General features: G+C 39.8%; 1 protein-coding gene across 2 annotated transcripts in view; it reads right to left on the bottom strand.

The window, feature by feature from the left end:
- Nucleotides 1–234: 234 nt before the first annotated feature.
- ADAM12 (ADAM metallopeptidase domain 12) overlaps nt 235–15165 on the bottom strand; it is a 182842-nt gene continuing 167911 nt past the window's right edge. The window contains exons 17-23 of one of the 2 annotated variants that reach the window (XM_027655327.1): nt 14137–14214; nt 11429–11537; nt 8544–8679; nt 7822–7930; nt 7071–7253; nt 2334–2455; nt 235–1479 (exon numbers count right to left, since the gene is read on the bottom strand). In XM_027655327.1, coding sequence (XP_027511128.1) covers nt 1419–1479; nt 2334–2455; nt 7071–7253; nt 7822–7930; nt 8544–8679; nt 11429–11537; nt 14137–14214 — 798 coding nt within the window. In that variant the 3' untranslated portion in view covers nt 235–1418. Of the gene's footprint in view, nt 1480–2203; nt 2456–7070; nt 7254–7821; nt 7931–8543; nt 8680–11428; nt 11538–14136; nt 14215–15165 lie in introns of those variants that run through there. The other variant, XM_027655326.1, reaches the window with a different exon arrangement.

The raw sequence follows: 15165 nt of genomic DNA, 5'->3' as shown, positions 1-15165 counted from the left end.
AAGAGTTGCTTTAAGAATTGAAATACTTTCGTGAAGCATTTCCTTTGTTATTCAGCAACAAACTAAGATGGGGTTTATTTGGGTTTGTTTAGTTTATCAATAAACATGAGGGTTATGTTGCTGCAGTGGGGAATAACTGGGGAAAATGAAATACAATTACACTTACTGAGTGGAGATACAAGTTTCTGTCAATGCTTTTATTTTTGCTTAAAGAAACAAAAACTACAAGCAATGAGGAAACCAACATATATAAGGTAATAGTTCCTTCTCCCTCTGTTTCAACTGATATTTGAAAATTATTGTTGTTCCAACATAGGTGAAACAACTGTGTTCAGCAGTGCTACTGAGAAGGTAAGAAGAGATCAGCTGTAATGCTGCCAACAAAGTAGAGATGAATTATTTTCTTCCATGTCTTAGGATAACCAAAATACACATTTTGATTCAAGAATTAAGAAACCCAGAGCAACACTGTAGAAGTTAAATACAAAACAGTAGTAAATATGCAAAATACAGTTGATAAGCAGAGCGGTGAGGCAAAAGAAATAAGTATAATAGTTGAGTCTTAAAATGCAATTCTTTGTAATGCTTGGCTTCCCCCCATACCTGTAATGTGCTGTCAGTCTGATCAGGACAGTGATGCAACAGAGATGGTTGAATTCAACTAGCAAAGCATCAGAAAGGAGATGACAGTGGGAGGCCTGATATCTGCATTAATATGTACTAACCATGTGCTGTTTGAGGAAAATGAGGTTAAAAGAAATACAGTTTTCTGATATACAGTACTTTTTCAGTGAGAGAACTTGTGAATACATTCTCTTTCAGCACAGATTTCTTCACGATTTCAAACAGTAACATGAAATTACAGTACAGAGTGATCCTTTGGCTAAGTACATGTTACACCTCTTTGTGCAGATATCAGGCATTTCACTGTGTTCCAGGACAGGTTTTTCCTTTGTACCCTGATGTATTTATTCCAAAGTTTATTCTGAATTACTGAAATTGAGTTGGTTACACGTTTGATTTATCTGTGAGTATCAACACTCCTCAAAGAATAGACCAAAACTAAAAAACCTACATAGGACCAATAGAGCAGAATTATTCAAGTTCAGTGAAATATTACAAAAAAAAAAAGGCTTCCTTCTTAGGAAAACTCAGCTATGGTAAAAATATCTATTACAGTGCACTGCACTGTAATAAATATTCAACATAAATTAATAATTTACAAGTACCTGAGCAAGTATACAGAGCACCATAGCACAGCACAGCACCAAAGGCAGTAGCTCAGAATTCTTAAAAATAATGCTGTTTTAAACATTAAAAATTCTAAGTATTGTCATAGAAATGAACTCCAGCTGGAGTTGAAAGATAGTGCAAACGTCTGTCTTCACTTTTTAAAACAAAGGTGTCAGGTTTTCCAGTCACTTCACATCCACAGAGCTGCTGGACCTGGACACCTGTGGTGGATGTCTGGGAGCAGGTCTGTTGGAAAGAAAGAAAATAGCAAATTATGTTACTTAAACTCTTTGTTTCTTTGGGTGCTCGTCAATTTTATACCTGTTCAAAAATGCTACTTAATGTTGTAGAATACCAGTTAGTTTCCAAAAGTTGTAGTAGTCAGCTTAAAATGTTATTACTTTCAGAATATCTTACTAGAATGGACAGCCAGGAGTTTGGAATCAAAAGTCCCTTCTTGCAGTCTTTTTGCTAGAAATATTAGGAAACTATATTGATTCTATTTTTAATGTTTCTAATTAAGTAGAATTCCTGTAGCTTAAAACACCTCTTTTATCTTCTTTGAAGCTCACTTTATTCAAATGAAAGTGAAGAACATTGGGGAAGAAAACACCATTGACTATGCTTATAGTTATTCTACTTCCTGATTTATTTTTTTTTTAACATACTTATATTTTGGAAGTGTACAACTTGTGTGCTTTCTGAACATTTTTGATATTATTTTTAGATGATAGAGATTGGAGATGTGCGAACAGGAAATTGCTTCTGTTGGTGGTTGATCTTAGCAGCGTTTAGTTCTCAGTCCAATTCTCTCAAGGGTCTGAAGTGGACTTTTTTTGGGGAGTTATTGTATTTATTGGTGAGTTTTTGTTAACATACAGTTGGGTGCTTACAGTTAAACCCCCACAGGTGGTATAAATTCTCATATTTATGGAGGTCAGAGCAACTGTGCTGCCGCACTCCCAGTGGGAAGAACATGCTTTTGTATAAGCAAACAGAAAATGGTTGCTGTGTGGCTCTGAGCAATAATTACTCAAGACATTTTAGACATGTCTTTGAATGAAGTGCTGTAAATCAAGGTATTCATGAGGAGGACTGACCTTGCAGGAGTGACTTGAGGCAGAGCCTTTGTGTGTCCAGGCACAGCTGTGCAGGAGCTGCGTGCTCTGGTCAGAGGGTCTGCTGGGAGAGGTTTCCGAGGAGGGCTGGGCTTGGGGAGGTCCTGTTATAAAACAAGGTTGTGTTAGTTCTCAGAACCTACAGAACACCCTTAGCACAGCAACAACTGAGATAAACTCATAGAGTAGCAGACTGGTTTGGGTTGGAAGAGACCTTAAAGATCATCATCAAAGACACCTCCCACCAGCCCAGGTCGCTCCAAGCCCCGTCCAACCTGGCCTTGGACAATTCCAGGGATGGGGCAGTCACAGCTTCTCTGGGCAACCTGTGCCAGGTCCTCACCACCCTCACAGTGCCTAACCCCCACTATCCAAATGAACCTCAATTGAAGATTATTTTGAGGCAGCTGTGACTATATATCTTTAAATGAGTAAACCATGACTTATTTTTAATAAGTGGGCACTTATGTTTTAAAACAAATGTTTATTAATATATTTTAATGATTTTGTTTCTTTTGATTCTTTACTCTAGAAATACAGGATGCCTCTCTCCTGGGGTCAATGGTTAATTGGTGGTAAAAGAAAACAACGAAAATTAAATATATAACTTTGTAAAAGTAGTTATATAGAAAGATGGAAATATTAGAAATCACTTTAAAATGGAAATTCAGATGACCAGAAAAACAAACTACTCCATTCTGGTTTGGATTGGTAGCATCTGTGGAATTATTTTTTTTAGAGATGTTGCTGTGCTTTCATTCTGTGGAATTAAAGACTTCATTAATAAAGAACAGAAGTCATCTGCTGTCAGATGACTCTTCTGGGTGGTCCTTGAAGCCCTGCAAACATGGTAACATGTCTATTTGTGGTCTTCATTATGAAGAGCTGGGACAGATTAAGTGGCTCACTCAGGGCACACAAAAACTCTCCAACATATCCCCAAACTCGCTTCAGATCTTTCTACTATTTGAGCTGCATAACTGTGCTTTTTCCAAGGAATTTTATTCTTTATTTTTAGTTTGCCATAATTATCATTAGTAAAATTAACTGAAAGGAAATAGGCAGAGCTTACAAGCATAATCTAGTTAAAGATCCCCTGCAAAATGTAATCAAAACAAGCGATCAGAGCACCAATGGCTCATGAATAAAGTACTCTTCATTATTTGTTTTGAGCACCCCTTTTTTTTCCTAACTTTTCTTGACAAATGTTTGCTGTTTCTAGAAGGAAATGCAGGTTGACTATCCATAGGCATTTTCATAAGGAAGAAAATACGTGAGCTCAATAAATCTCATACACAGTAATTTCAAATTTGCTTCAAACTACATTTTAAATTTCGTGTAATGTCCATTCTCTTTTTAACTCTCTGCATAACTGTTACTAGTACCTGAGTGAGTACAGGAGGGTCTTTTATATTCTTTGTGTACCACAGGAGAATCCAAAGTCATACAGCTTTTTATGTTAACATATGTAGGAACCTGCTGGAGCCTTTCAAGACCATGGCTGTGTTTCCCTGCTCCACCTCTCTCCTTTCTCCAAGCCCATTTTCCCCCCTACAGAGCTTCAGCCCTTCAATACAAAGAGTTTGGGGATGGATTTCTTTGTCCAGTCTTATACTGAGAACTTGGCATGTCATGCACTCAGTCTCTGTTTTTGGAGAAGTGTTGTTTTAAATATTGCCATGAGAAAGGTAATTTTCATACTGAGTAGCTACAAAGACATCAGGTGCATGAAATTTCTATTCTTTTCACTGATTTTTAAATAAGCAACTGGAAGAATGTTCCTGCCTGACACGCAGTGGGTGAGAAGGGGGGTATTCCTCAATCTGTTTAGATGGGAACTTAATTTATGTAAGCCCTCAGTGCCTAAAGCCAGGCTGAGGTGCCACAGGAGAGCTATTCCCAGGGGTGACTGTGGCAGAAGCAGCAGAAGATGAGCCCAGCTCAGCTTTACTGGAGGAAAAGTAAAAACACAAAGCTGTACCTCCTGCAATTAGAGGTGAGCTGTAAAATATGAAATATGTTTTGGTAAGAAGATGATGACAGCATCAGAGGCAGCAACTGAATGCTAAGAGTAACAAAACTAAGAGGAAGAGATCAAATCCAAGGCCTAGACTGAACCCACGGTTAGGACAAACCTGCACCTTCAGTGGTGCTGTGTTGATTTATTGACTGTGAATCTGGCCTGCAAATAAAGTATATCTGCCTTGCAAGAGCATCTAAAAGAAGAAAAAGCTGTTTATCAGTCCAAAGTTTGTTAAACATGAAACTTGGCAACAGCTCATTTGCTAAAGAATTTTGGGGGTTTTGTTTGTTTGGGGGATTTTGTGGCGTCTTTTAACTATTTTACTTACATCTGTAAGGAAATGTTATATCAAAATAATAATTTAATAATTTGTTAATTTCTGTCTCAACCATTAGAGGGGAAAAGAGTTGTCTCAGAGTCTACTGAGGATTTGGTGCCTCAGCTGTCCAAGCCCAGAGGCACAAGGAAGCAGCTCATGTTTAAATGCACCTCTCGGAAGGGAGAAGCAGGAGGAGGCAGCTGTGGAGCCATAGAAGCTGTGAATGGGTTTTTGGATGCTCCTCTTCAGCACCATCCTGCAGAACTGAGCATCTGGAGGACATTATGAATGTAGCAATGATTTTTAAAGTGCTTCCTCTTGATGACCTGGTGGATGTGCTTCCGAGAGAGTGCTGAAGCAATACATTAATTAATATCTATAGATATTATCCAAAGCTATTCTTAAGCTAATTTACTTCTTCCAGGATTTGAAGGAGTAAAATCGTTCACCTCAGAAAAAAAGATTTTCTCCCCCTAGAGTCCCCTCTGATATAAAAAGGAGCTGTTTCTGACAATGTTGAGATTATGGACATAATTTTGAAAGAGGCCATTCTTGTTTGTTCTCTAAATTGCTTTGAGTTGATCCCCTGTTTGTCCTGCTTCTGTTTCGTGCAGCAGCTGAAAATTGTGATATTCTTCTCAATGGAGTAACTGTCACAATTAATTTGAGCCAAAAGCTTTCTGGCAGTTTCAGATCTGTCAGTCTTTGCTAATGATAGTCCTGGAGATCTGGTATTCTCCCTTGCACTTTGTGTGAGATTTTGAGCATAAAACACTTAAGAACATGAGTTGTAGGGGAGCATTGGGCTGCTATGATATGCAGTGATGCTAGGACAGGGACAGATGCAGCATCACAATGAGAAATTGTTACCTTTTCTTGGAAAGCCTTTTCTCCATCTGTATTCTGCTTAGGAAACAGAAAAGCACTTGCACTTAAAATCTTGATTTTGACCACTGTGAATTATGGAGAATGTTAAAGAGGTAAGAATATGAACCATTGGAGCTAAAGACAAGTAAGAGAAACCAATACTATTTCAGATTTCCTATAAAATTGATTTTAGAAAGAATCAGTATTTCCCATTCCCTTGAAAAGGGAAAGGGCTAGCAGGATGGACAAGTGAAAGAAGAAAAGTTTAAATACTTTGAAAGGAATTAATAAACTGGCCACAGTTGTAAAACTTGGTCTAACTTGAGTGATTAAATATCCAGATTTAGAGAAAATCAAAACTAGATACATTTTATTTGCTGTCTCAATATGTAAGCAGCCTGCCATGGAGCTCAGTGCTGCCTCATAGAATCACAGAGTGGTTTGGATTGGGGGGGATCTTAAAGCCCGTCTGATTCCAACTCCCTGCCACAGGCAGGGACACCTTCCACTGTCCCAGGTTGCTCCAAGCCCCATCCAACCATGCCTTGAACTCTTCCAGGGATGAGGCAGCCACAGCTTCTCTGGGCAACCTGTCTCACCCCTGTTTGTTTCTCTGTTATTTTTCCAACTGCTTTTCAAATCACTTCAGCACTGAGTCTCACAGCCAAATCCTCCCATCAATCACTGGGAAAGTGTCTCAGAGCAGCTCACAGGAGATAGCCTGGTGTTAACAACATTCACTTCATTTTAACCTTGTACCATATCCAGAATAGCACAATATCTACAAAACAGAAATTGCTGGGTGCCTGGTTCCTTTGCTAGGAAACAGTCACGCTACAAATGTGACCAAAAGAGAACAGCCAGTGACAAGAAAAGGGACTATTTAATGTAGACAACTGCACAGACAACTTCATGTCCCCTGACTACTGCCCTCAGATGCATCTTACTCAATAAAAAAAAAAAAAAATAAAAGGTTTCCCATCTGTATTTAAGCACTGTAATGAAAGGTGTGCCTGCATGAAATAGTGGGGGTAATTACCAGCCTGCTCTTCAGATGTGTGCTCTGGGAAAACAGAATGTAGTTCATGCACCCCTTGGCAGACCAGAAGTACATCAAGCTAGTACACCTTTTGCTCTTGCACATCACATCTGCAACCTGCCTTCCTAAAGTCTGTCAACTGTATTTGGTACCTTGCTAACGAACTGTACAGCTTCCCCTCTGGTTGGGCAGCTGGGGAGATGAGCCTGCATTTCTCTGTAATATGGAGATTGCTTGCATTGTTGTGTTTTTTGAGTGGTGAAAAGAGAGTTCAGGATCCTAAAATTTAGGCTCGCAACCCCAGCTGCCATAAAGCAACACATCTACACCTCGTTTCTAAACTCCTACAAAGCATAAAGGAAATACTGTGGGAAAAGGGCAGCATGAAGGATGAGTAAACACTTCACTTCTCCTCACCACATGCAGATAACTCACACAGTAAATACTAAATAGAAGAAAAACAGTGCATACCTGGGAGAACCTCAGTGAAGGGTTGGCTGGCAAGGGTCTTTCAGGCCCAGCTTGGTGGCCTGGCAGCTGGGGAAGGGGTGGTAGGACTCGCTGTGGTGTTTTTAGTTGTGGCAAATCGTGTGTCTTCACAGGGTTGCTGATGTCGATGATCTGATAGGGCAGAGGCCGTCTGGGGCCATCTCTCTATGGAAAAACATCCAAACAAAAGTTATAAACTTCAAGAGTTGACATAGAATCATGGAATGGTTTGGGCTGGAAGCGACCTTAAAGCTCATCTCATTCCACCCCCTGCCATGGACAGGGACACCTTCCACCAGACCAGATTGCTCCAAGCCCCATCCAGCCTGGCCTATTGCTACTTTAAAATCCATGTTATTCTCTAGGTTTTCTCTTCTGTCTGTTTTTATCCATCTTTAATATCTCTGCAACCAGAGAAGCAATCAACAGCTTCCAGAGTCCTATTCAACCACTAACTCTCCCCCACCCAGACGTTCTAGGGTAAGAACTGGCTCTATCCTGGACACAAAGCTGTTCCTTGCCTGCACTTGACACTGGTCTTAAACTTGGAAGCCATAAATGAATTTTGAAGCCTACATCTTCTCTCATTTTATTAGTGTTAGCTCTACATGATATTAAGTCCATGTAACAATTTTATTATATTAAATAACTCAAATGAGGTACAAAATATATATTCCTGCCCCCCCCCCCCCCTTCCCTTCTCGACTTTTTTTAAAACTATTTAGGGACTCACTTTTTGTATGGTTGTATTTTGTGGCTTCGTGGTGAGATTTTTACTAATAGCTGTGGTATGTACGTGATTAGGCTCAGATGAACTGGAAGGTCTTGCTGGACTCACAGACCTGCAATGCAAACATTTATTTGTTGAACGCAACATTCTGTTTTATAGCACCCAAATTTTTTTAAACAGTAGCTTCCTTTCAGAATGAGATTTTGCAAGGACTTTCTGACTTGTTATAGTAAACAAGGAAAGTAAGAATTGTCTAGTGCTCCTGCAAGAATAAAAATAAATATTGATTTTTTGGAAACCAGTAGTCTGTTAAATTAGCTTCTGCAATCTGTGGAAATGCAGCTTTGTAACACCCACGAGACTATTCTAATGAATCTAACATTTAAACAGTAATGACCTCAAATATAAAAGTTTCAACTCATTCCAATGAGTTTAGATAAAAGGCCACACAATGTAATGAAGCTATTTCAAGCAAATGAAAATAAAGGCAATACTTCCATCACTGCTGAATTTTTTATCCCAAAAGGAAAGGGATATATTCAAACCAATACCTACATTATTTACTGACTATCAATGAAATTAAACTAACCCAGGGAAAATGTTGCTGTTAATCCTTGCTGAATGTTTTTGTCAAGGCTGGCTCTCTCTAACATATTCACACTGCTGTGTTTGTTGGTTCTTTTCACTAAGATCTATTAAAGTATAATTAGGGAAAATGATCATACCTTAATTTCTCTATTGTTGTCTTCTTACTTGTAAACAACCATCTCATGAAAGTCTTCCTTTTCAGGTACATGATTGATCCAGCAAAGATAAGGCACAGGATGGTTATCAACACTCCTATGGTCAAACTCTTATTATCTGCAACAAAGCACATGGAAAAAACTTCCTTCAAGATCCATCTTTACCAAAATATGTTGTGGATGTGGAGCAGGACAGCCCTGTCTGACCTGTCCTGGCTTTCTTTTTCACTCCAGCAATGCAGGTGGGGTGAATAAACTGTAAATTGAGGACTAATCAACTCATTTCTTCTAGTCTGATGCTTGAATTATGGTCTGTTTTAAAATTATTTCTTTAATATTGGGGAAAAATGGGTTAAAATATGACTTTGTAAGTCCCTTCCAACTCTTCTCTCTTCTCTTCTCTTCTCTTCTCTTCTCTTCTCTTCTCTTCTCTTCTCTTCTCTTCTCTTCTCTTCTCTTCTCTTCTCTTCTCTTCTCTTCTCTTCTCTTCTCTTCTCTTCTCTTCTCTTCTCTTCTCTTCTCTCTGGGTCTAAACATGAATACCTCCATATATTCTCTCTCTCTGCACCTATGTTAGAGGTCCTGACCCCCACCAGATGATTGTGAATATGCAATGCCAACTGGAATTTTCTTCCTGCTGCCAGGGTGGGAGGGGGACAGAGGCTGAGAGGGAGGCAAAAGGATCAGAAATGCCGAGATCAGGGTTTGGTAACATCCAGACTTTCATGTATTCCATCCCTCAGACACAAGCAGCAATCCAGCTCCTTTATTAAGAGATTTTAGGGGTTTCATTGTGCTTTAACACCAGGTAAATAGTCTGAAATCTGCACAGCTGGGGCTGAGCCCAGATGCTGTGCAATCAAAATTGGAGGCAAGTGAGGAACCAAAGGAAAACCTTCGGCTCTCAGAGGGATGCTCTGCCTAGTGAGGGGCTGCAGCCTGCTGGACTTGCTCCAGTTTGCAGAGTGCTTTAAGCTGCTTTAAGTACCTTGCTGGGACCTAAATGAGGCACAACAGTGAGATGAACCCTGCCTAGATGACTTGCAGCTGGAAGGAAAGCCTTACTTTTAGGAAGAGGTGAGCGGCAGCTCTGATCTGATATGATCATTGCCTGGAGGAGAGGATGTTGTGATTCTTCAGGACTGCTGACCTGAAAAATGCACACTCCCACAGTAGGGGAAACTTCTTTAATCTTTGCTCTGGTAACCTATCATCACTGGCTCTGGCTTATCCCAACTGATTCCCAGCCAGCTGGCTCCCATCCACTGGCCTGAACTCACTGGGATGCTGGGGAACAGTCAGCACTGACTAAGATGTGGGGCTTGATGGGGACCTTACAGCACTGCAGAATTATAGAATCTTTAAGGATGGAAAAGACCTCTAATATCATCAAATCCAGTCATCTAATGATAAAAATAATAAATCCCGAATAATATACACCTCACTAAGCTAAGAGCATGTAATTTAAATTAATTCCCTTCTCTACCTAATGGTTAAATATTTAAGGCTTCTTTGTAAGAAAAATACAGTGTCAAACACATTGGTTTATTGCAAGTCAGCTGGGTAAAATCCAAGTGCCAACTGCAGAAAATTCCTCTGGAAATTTCCATTTTTTTTATTCGCTGTATTATTAAGTACAGCACTCTCTTTGGAGAAAAATGGTAAAACTAAAACACTGTATAAAACCAATGTTAAAACAATTTTCTGTTAAACTGAAGTGTTGGCTTCCAAAACACAAAATTCAAGAATTATCAAAGCATAAAACGTTAGAAGTATCAAAGATATATATTTGTCTTCTCCAGTGACTTAGTTTTCAGGTAAGCTGAAAAAGGACTATTATGCTTTAAAGAATACCTTAAAAGGAAACATTCAACACAAATAATGACATTTATTCAGTGCCTGACCATGGTTTCTTTGCTATCATTTAAAGAAAAGAATGTTTCAATAGTGAAATCATAATGTGAAGCTTTGTCATGGAAATGACCATGGTGTCATAAATCCAGTATTACAACTCACTGCAGCATCTGGTATGTAGAAAAGAGAATCCATTTTGGTTTAGAATAGTATTATTCATAAGGAAAGGAGACCTTATTTTCCATCAAGTTTTAGTTTATATATGTATATGTGAATAGATTGCTTGTCCTGTCATGTACTCAGTCATAAATCAGAAACATCCCTGTGGAAATCACCAAAGTTAGAGCACTCTGGGGAAAAACTGACATGTGATTATCAAATCTCATAAACTTAGCAATGTGTAGAAATAATTCTTTCTGAAGTTGGCCAAAGAGAAGTAAGATACTATAACCAACGTTCTGCAGACCCAACAAGGGGAAATTGAAATACAAATTATAGAAAATAATAATTTTGCATTTGCAGTCTTTGCAATACCCACTCTTCATTAGGCACATAGTTAAGGGATTCCCATCCTGATACACTCAGTGGAGAACACCAGAGCTTGGCATGTCTCAATGTGAATCCAGGAGTACTGCAATGTTCATCTACCATGGCAACAGGATCAGCTCAAGTGTGGGAGTCAGCTCCTCATCCTAAGCTTCAATCAATACAACTTCCTACTTACTGCAGTCAGCTACTAAACTTGACCATGTATCTTGAAAAGAATAAAAAGTAACGCAAAGAGAAGAACCCTCCAGGACTATTCTGTCTTTAGTTATGCAAGAAAATTGATGCTCTCAGCCTGCCTTGGCTTTGCTTCCTAAATTCCCAGGCTGGTGGCAAAGCGTTTGGATGAAGCCATTTGATTTACTGACTTATTTCCTGATCTTGCAAGTGCGTTGCTTACAAGGTGACACTTTGTATTTCCATTCTTTATCATGGAAACAACAGGTAAAACCTGGATTAGCACTGACCTGCCTGTCTGATGGGTCCACTGTCCACGCTGCCACCAAAGCCTGGCCTGTCACAGAACGGGGGGGCCCAGTCGGCCTCGCAGTGACAGTTCTTCTTGTTGTTGCAGACCTGCAAAACAAGGCAAATGGCTGAACATCAAAAGGATTACCCTTAACATCTGAGAGCAGCCCTGGCTGAAAAAGGCTTCTAATCAGACAGTAACAGGAATAAAACTTGCAGAAGAAAAGATCTGTGCTGGTGTCTGGCTGTTGGCATGGCTAAGGTGGGATGGAGCAACTCAGCATGGAGCAACAGGGATCCTAAACAACGTTATTTATTTGGCAGGTAATCGTTGGAGTTGCCCCAGCTGACAACATCAATAATATCAGGATAATCAGACACCTCTGAAGTCTTGTTCTTTCTTTGCTTCCAGCAGCATTATCTACCTTCTAACTTCTGTTAAACTAAATTTCTTCTGCCTCCACCGAAGCAGGAGTCTCCCCATGGTGTTGAGGCTGTAAAGCTGTGTCAGCCCACTCCTATCCTATCCTAGGGCTTGCAACTAGCCTGTGTACTGATTTTTCCACTGCTCCAAGATGAACTAGTTGTGAAACTGGGATCAGAGCTGAGGAAACCCTCAGGGAGCTTTGATATCACACCTGCACTGTCTCTAAAGATACCATCCTACCTGTTCTGGTGGTTTTAATCTGAGCTAAGAAACAGTTTGCAAGGCCTGATCTATCAAATGCCCCCTGCAGAATAAGAGAGCTCCAGAGGACTGGAGCCCATCACTAAAATCAGCCTGTTCCCACTGCACAGAGCAGACAGAGCCAGTAGAGTCATGGATTTTTCCTCAGGAGGTCCCACAGTCCAAATGCTTCTTATTTCCTTTTGCTACCACCCAAGGAGTAGCTATGTAGTTAGTACAGAGGGTAAAGTTCTGTGCTGAATTGACAGAATACATAGAGTCATGGAATTGTTTAGGTTGGAAAAGCCCTCTAAGATCACTGAGTCCAATCATTAACCACTAACCCCTGTTCCCAAGTGCCACATCCTCACGGCTTTTAAATCCCTCCAGGGATGGGGACTCCACCACTGCCCTGGGCAGCTGTGCCAGGGCTGGACAGCCCTTTTGGTGAAGAGATTTTCTCCAATATCCAATCTAAACCTCACTGGCACAGCTTCAAGCTGTTTCCCCCTGTCCTGTCCCTTGTTCCCTGGGAGCAAAGCCCAACTTCCCCCCCCCCGGCTTCCCCCTCCTGTCAGGGAGCTGCAGAGCCAGAAGGTCCCCCCTGAGCCTCCTTTTCTCCAGGTTGGGCCCCACCCAGCTCCCTCAGCTGCTCCTGGTGCTCCAGACCCTTCTCCAGCTCTGTTCCCATCTCTGGACACGCTCCAGCCTCTTGGAGTCATTCTTGCAGTGAGGGGCCTAAAACTGAACACTGAGATGTCACAGTCACCTGTAGATGATCAAATTGTTTTTAAAATGAAGTTTTTTGGATTAAGGCTTGTTGTTAATATGGTCCTTAATTCTGTGCTAACCCTGATCATCTCTGATCTATAACTGCCATGGAGAACCCACAGCACAGATTCATAAATGGGTTTCTCAGTAAGACACAAATCAGTTCAAAGGAGTTTGGGTTATTCTGAATATGCACTTTTCTGGCCAGGTCAGCTGGCAGGCTCTCAGAAACACTGTTCTGGCTGTGTCTGCAGAGTAATGAAATATCAGTCACAGAGCCCAGACTGGTTGTGGTCATGTAAAATTAAAAAATAAATGATTTACTTTTCAAAGACAAGAAGATAATTAAAATTATACTTTGTTAAGCTTTTTTTTTTTTTTTTTTAAATTAAAGCACTACAGGAGTTCTCATTTAAAATTCCACAAGGTCATTTTTTGTCACTCATGAGGCACCAGAGAGTTTCCACTGTACAGATTTAAAGATGCCAATTCAAGCTGCTGCTCATTTGAGCTCAATGATAACAGGCAGCACCATCAACACTGTTCAGTTTGTCAAATTCAGAGGGATAAAACAGAGGTTAAAGCAAATTTGGATTCTTTCTCAGGAGAGGACAGTGAATTTCTATGGCTCATCCAATGTGGTTGCCACAGCTTTTGACAGAAACAAACAGCTCATCAGCAAACCAAGGTTAATAAGGCATAGCTTGACATAATTAACATTATCATAATATAAACTGGGTTTCAAAACACTAATATTATTAAATGATATCATCAGATTTTTCATCCTGCACCACTTTCATGCCATGAAACTCATCAATAAGGTTTCCCTTTATTTTAATACTTTTGGAATGCTTTTAATACATTTGGAAATGCTTTTTCATTTGCCCCTCAATTCAAATGCTTCAAATGCTCGATTCGAAAATTTTAATTTCTTTGTATCTATGGAGAAACTGGTTTTTTTAACTATTAGTGGGAATTCTTCATGATGAAAGGTTAGACTTAAAATTGCTTTGAAGATGACAACATTCCTTTGTACCACAGACTCTTAATTAAGGACAAGATAATTGCTGCCTGACAAATATTTCTTTGTCAAATAAAAATAATTTCAGATAAGGGACAGTAAAAACAGAAATACATAATAAAAAATTACTGCACCGACTTTGACTTATCGATTACAAACAATGATAGATCCCAAAGCTATAACATAAAGTGAATTCTTGTCCAATGGTTATTGACTGATTATAAAAACAGTGTTTTTATAATGCTTACTCCACGTCCATGGCACTTTGTTGCACATTTGTGGACCCCAAAAACACTCGTGTTCTGGCACCGGCGATTGAGGCAAATCTGAAAAATAAGGGAAAAGAATTTTAACAGGACTGGAGCTCCCAAGGCTTCATGTCCCTCTCTGCTCACCCTTCAGGGCTTCTTTAGCAGTCAAAAATTTCCCAGTACTCATATATATATATCATTACACTGACACAAAGATAAGGACACCAAGATTAGGTGTCTTCTTCTTCTCAGCCCTTTTTGTGTCTTTTAAATCCAAATCTGTGAAAGTTGAATTCTGCTCTCACCAGCATGCTGGCCAAGCCTGACTTTCCCACACAGCTCCTATTTGGTTGGTATGCTGAGCTTGTGCAAGTAAACCCTCATAACTTCACTGAAGTGGAACTAGTGCTGAGCCCCTGGGGTTTGGGAGGTTTTAAAGCCAATTTAAAAACCAGTAATTTGCATGTTTTCGGGACTAGGAATGCACTGAACAGAATTCTTCCAGGTACCTGATCTGTCTGAATTTGTGTCTTCACAGCAGCAGGTAATTCCTCAAGGAAAGCCCCAGGTCTCCTCATGGTGTAAATTATCATAGTTCTGTTTACAGCAAAATGTTTTTCATGCTAGTACAGAACCTGGACCCAGGGCAGCCTGAATATTTCAGTGAGTTCATTGACATACATATGGGCTCATCATTGTTCTTCAGCAAAACTGAGACCTTTCGAAAAGTTTTTCCAAGTTAAACAAATTTTTGGTGTCAAATGTGAGCCAACCATATTCAAAGGCTAATGACCTAAATGGAAATGGAAGCAAACAGCATATGCAAAGTAAAGTAAAGAAGTAAACAAATAGCATATGCAAAGGAATAAAACTCAATATTTTTTTGTTTTCCAGACATTACAGGTAAACTTTACTCTGTTGATAGAGCTGAAAATTTAAGTACAGCAAGATGAGTGCCATCTAATAATGCCATCAAACAACCAAACAACTGATGAGGATGCTGGTAGTGAGAAGTTATCCTAATCA

This window comes from Corapipo altera, unplaced genomic scaffold (genome assembly GCF_003945725.1).
Source record: "Corapipo altera isolate COAL_440 unplaced genomic scaffold, ASM394572v1 180, whole genome shotgun sequence".
In the NCBI taxonomy this organism is placed as follows: Eukaryota; Metazoa; Chordata; class Aves; order Passeriformes; family Pipridae; genus Corapipo; species Corapipo altera.
This window is presented reverse-complemented; position numbering and strand designations above follow the sequence as displayed.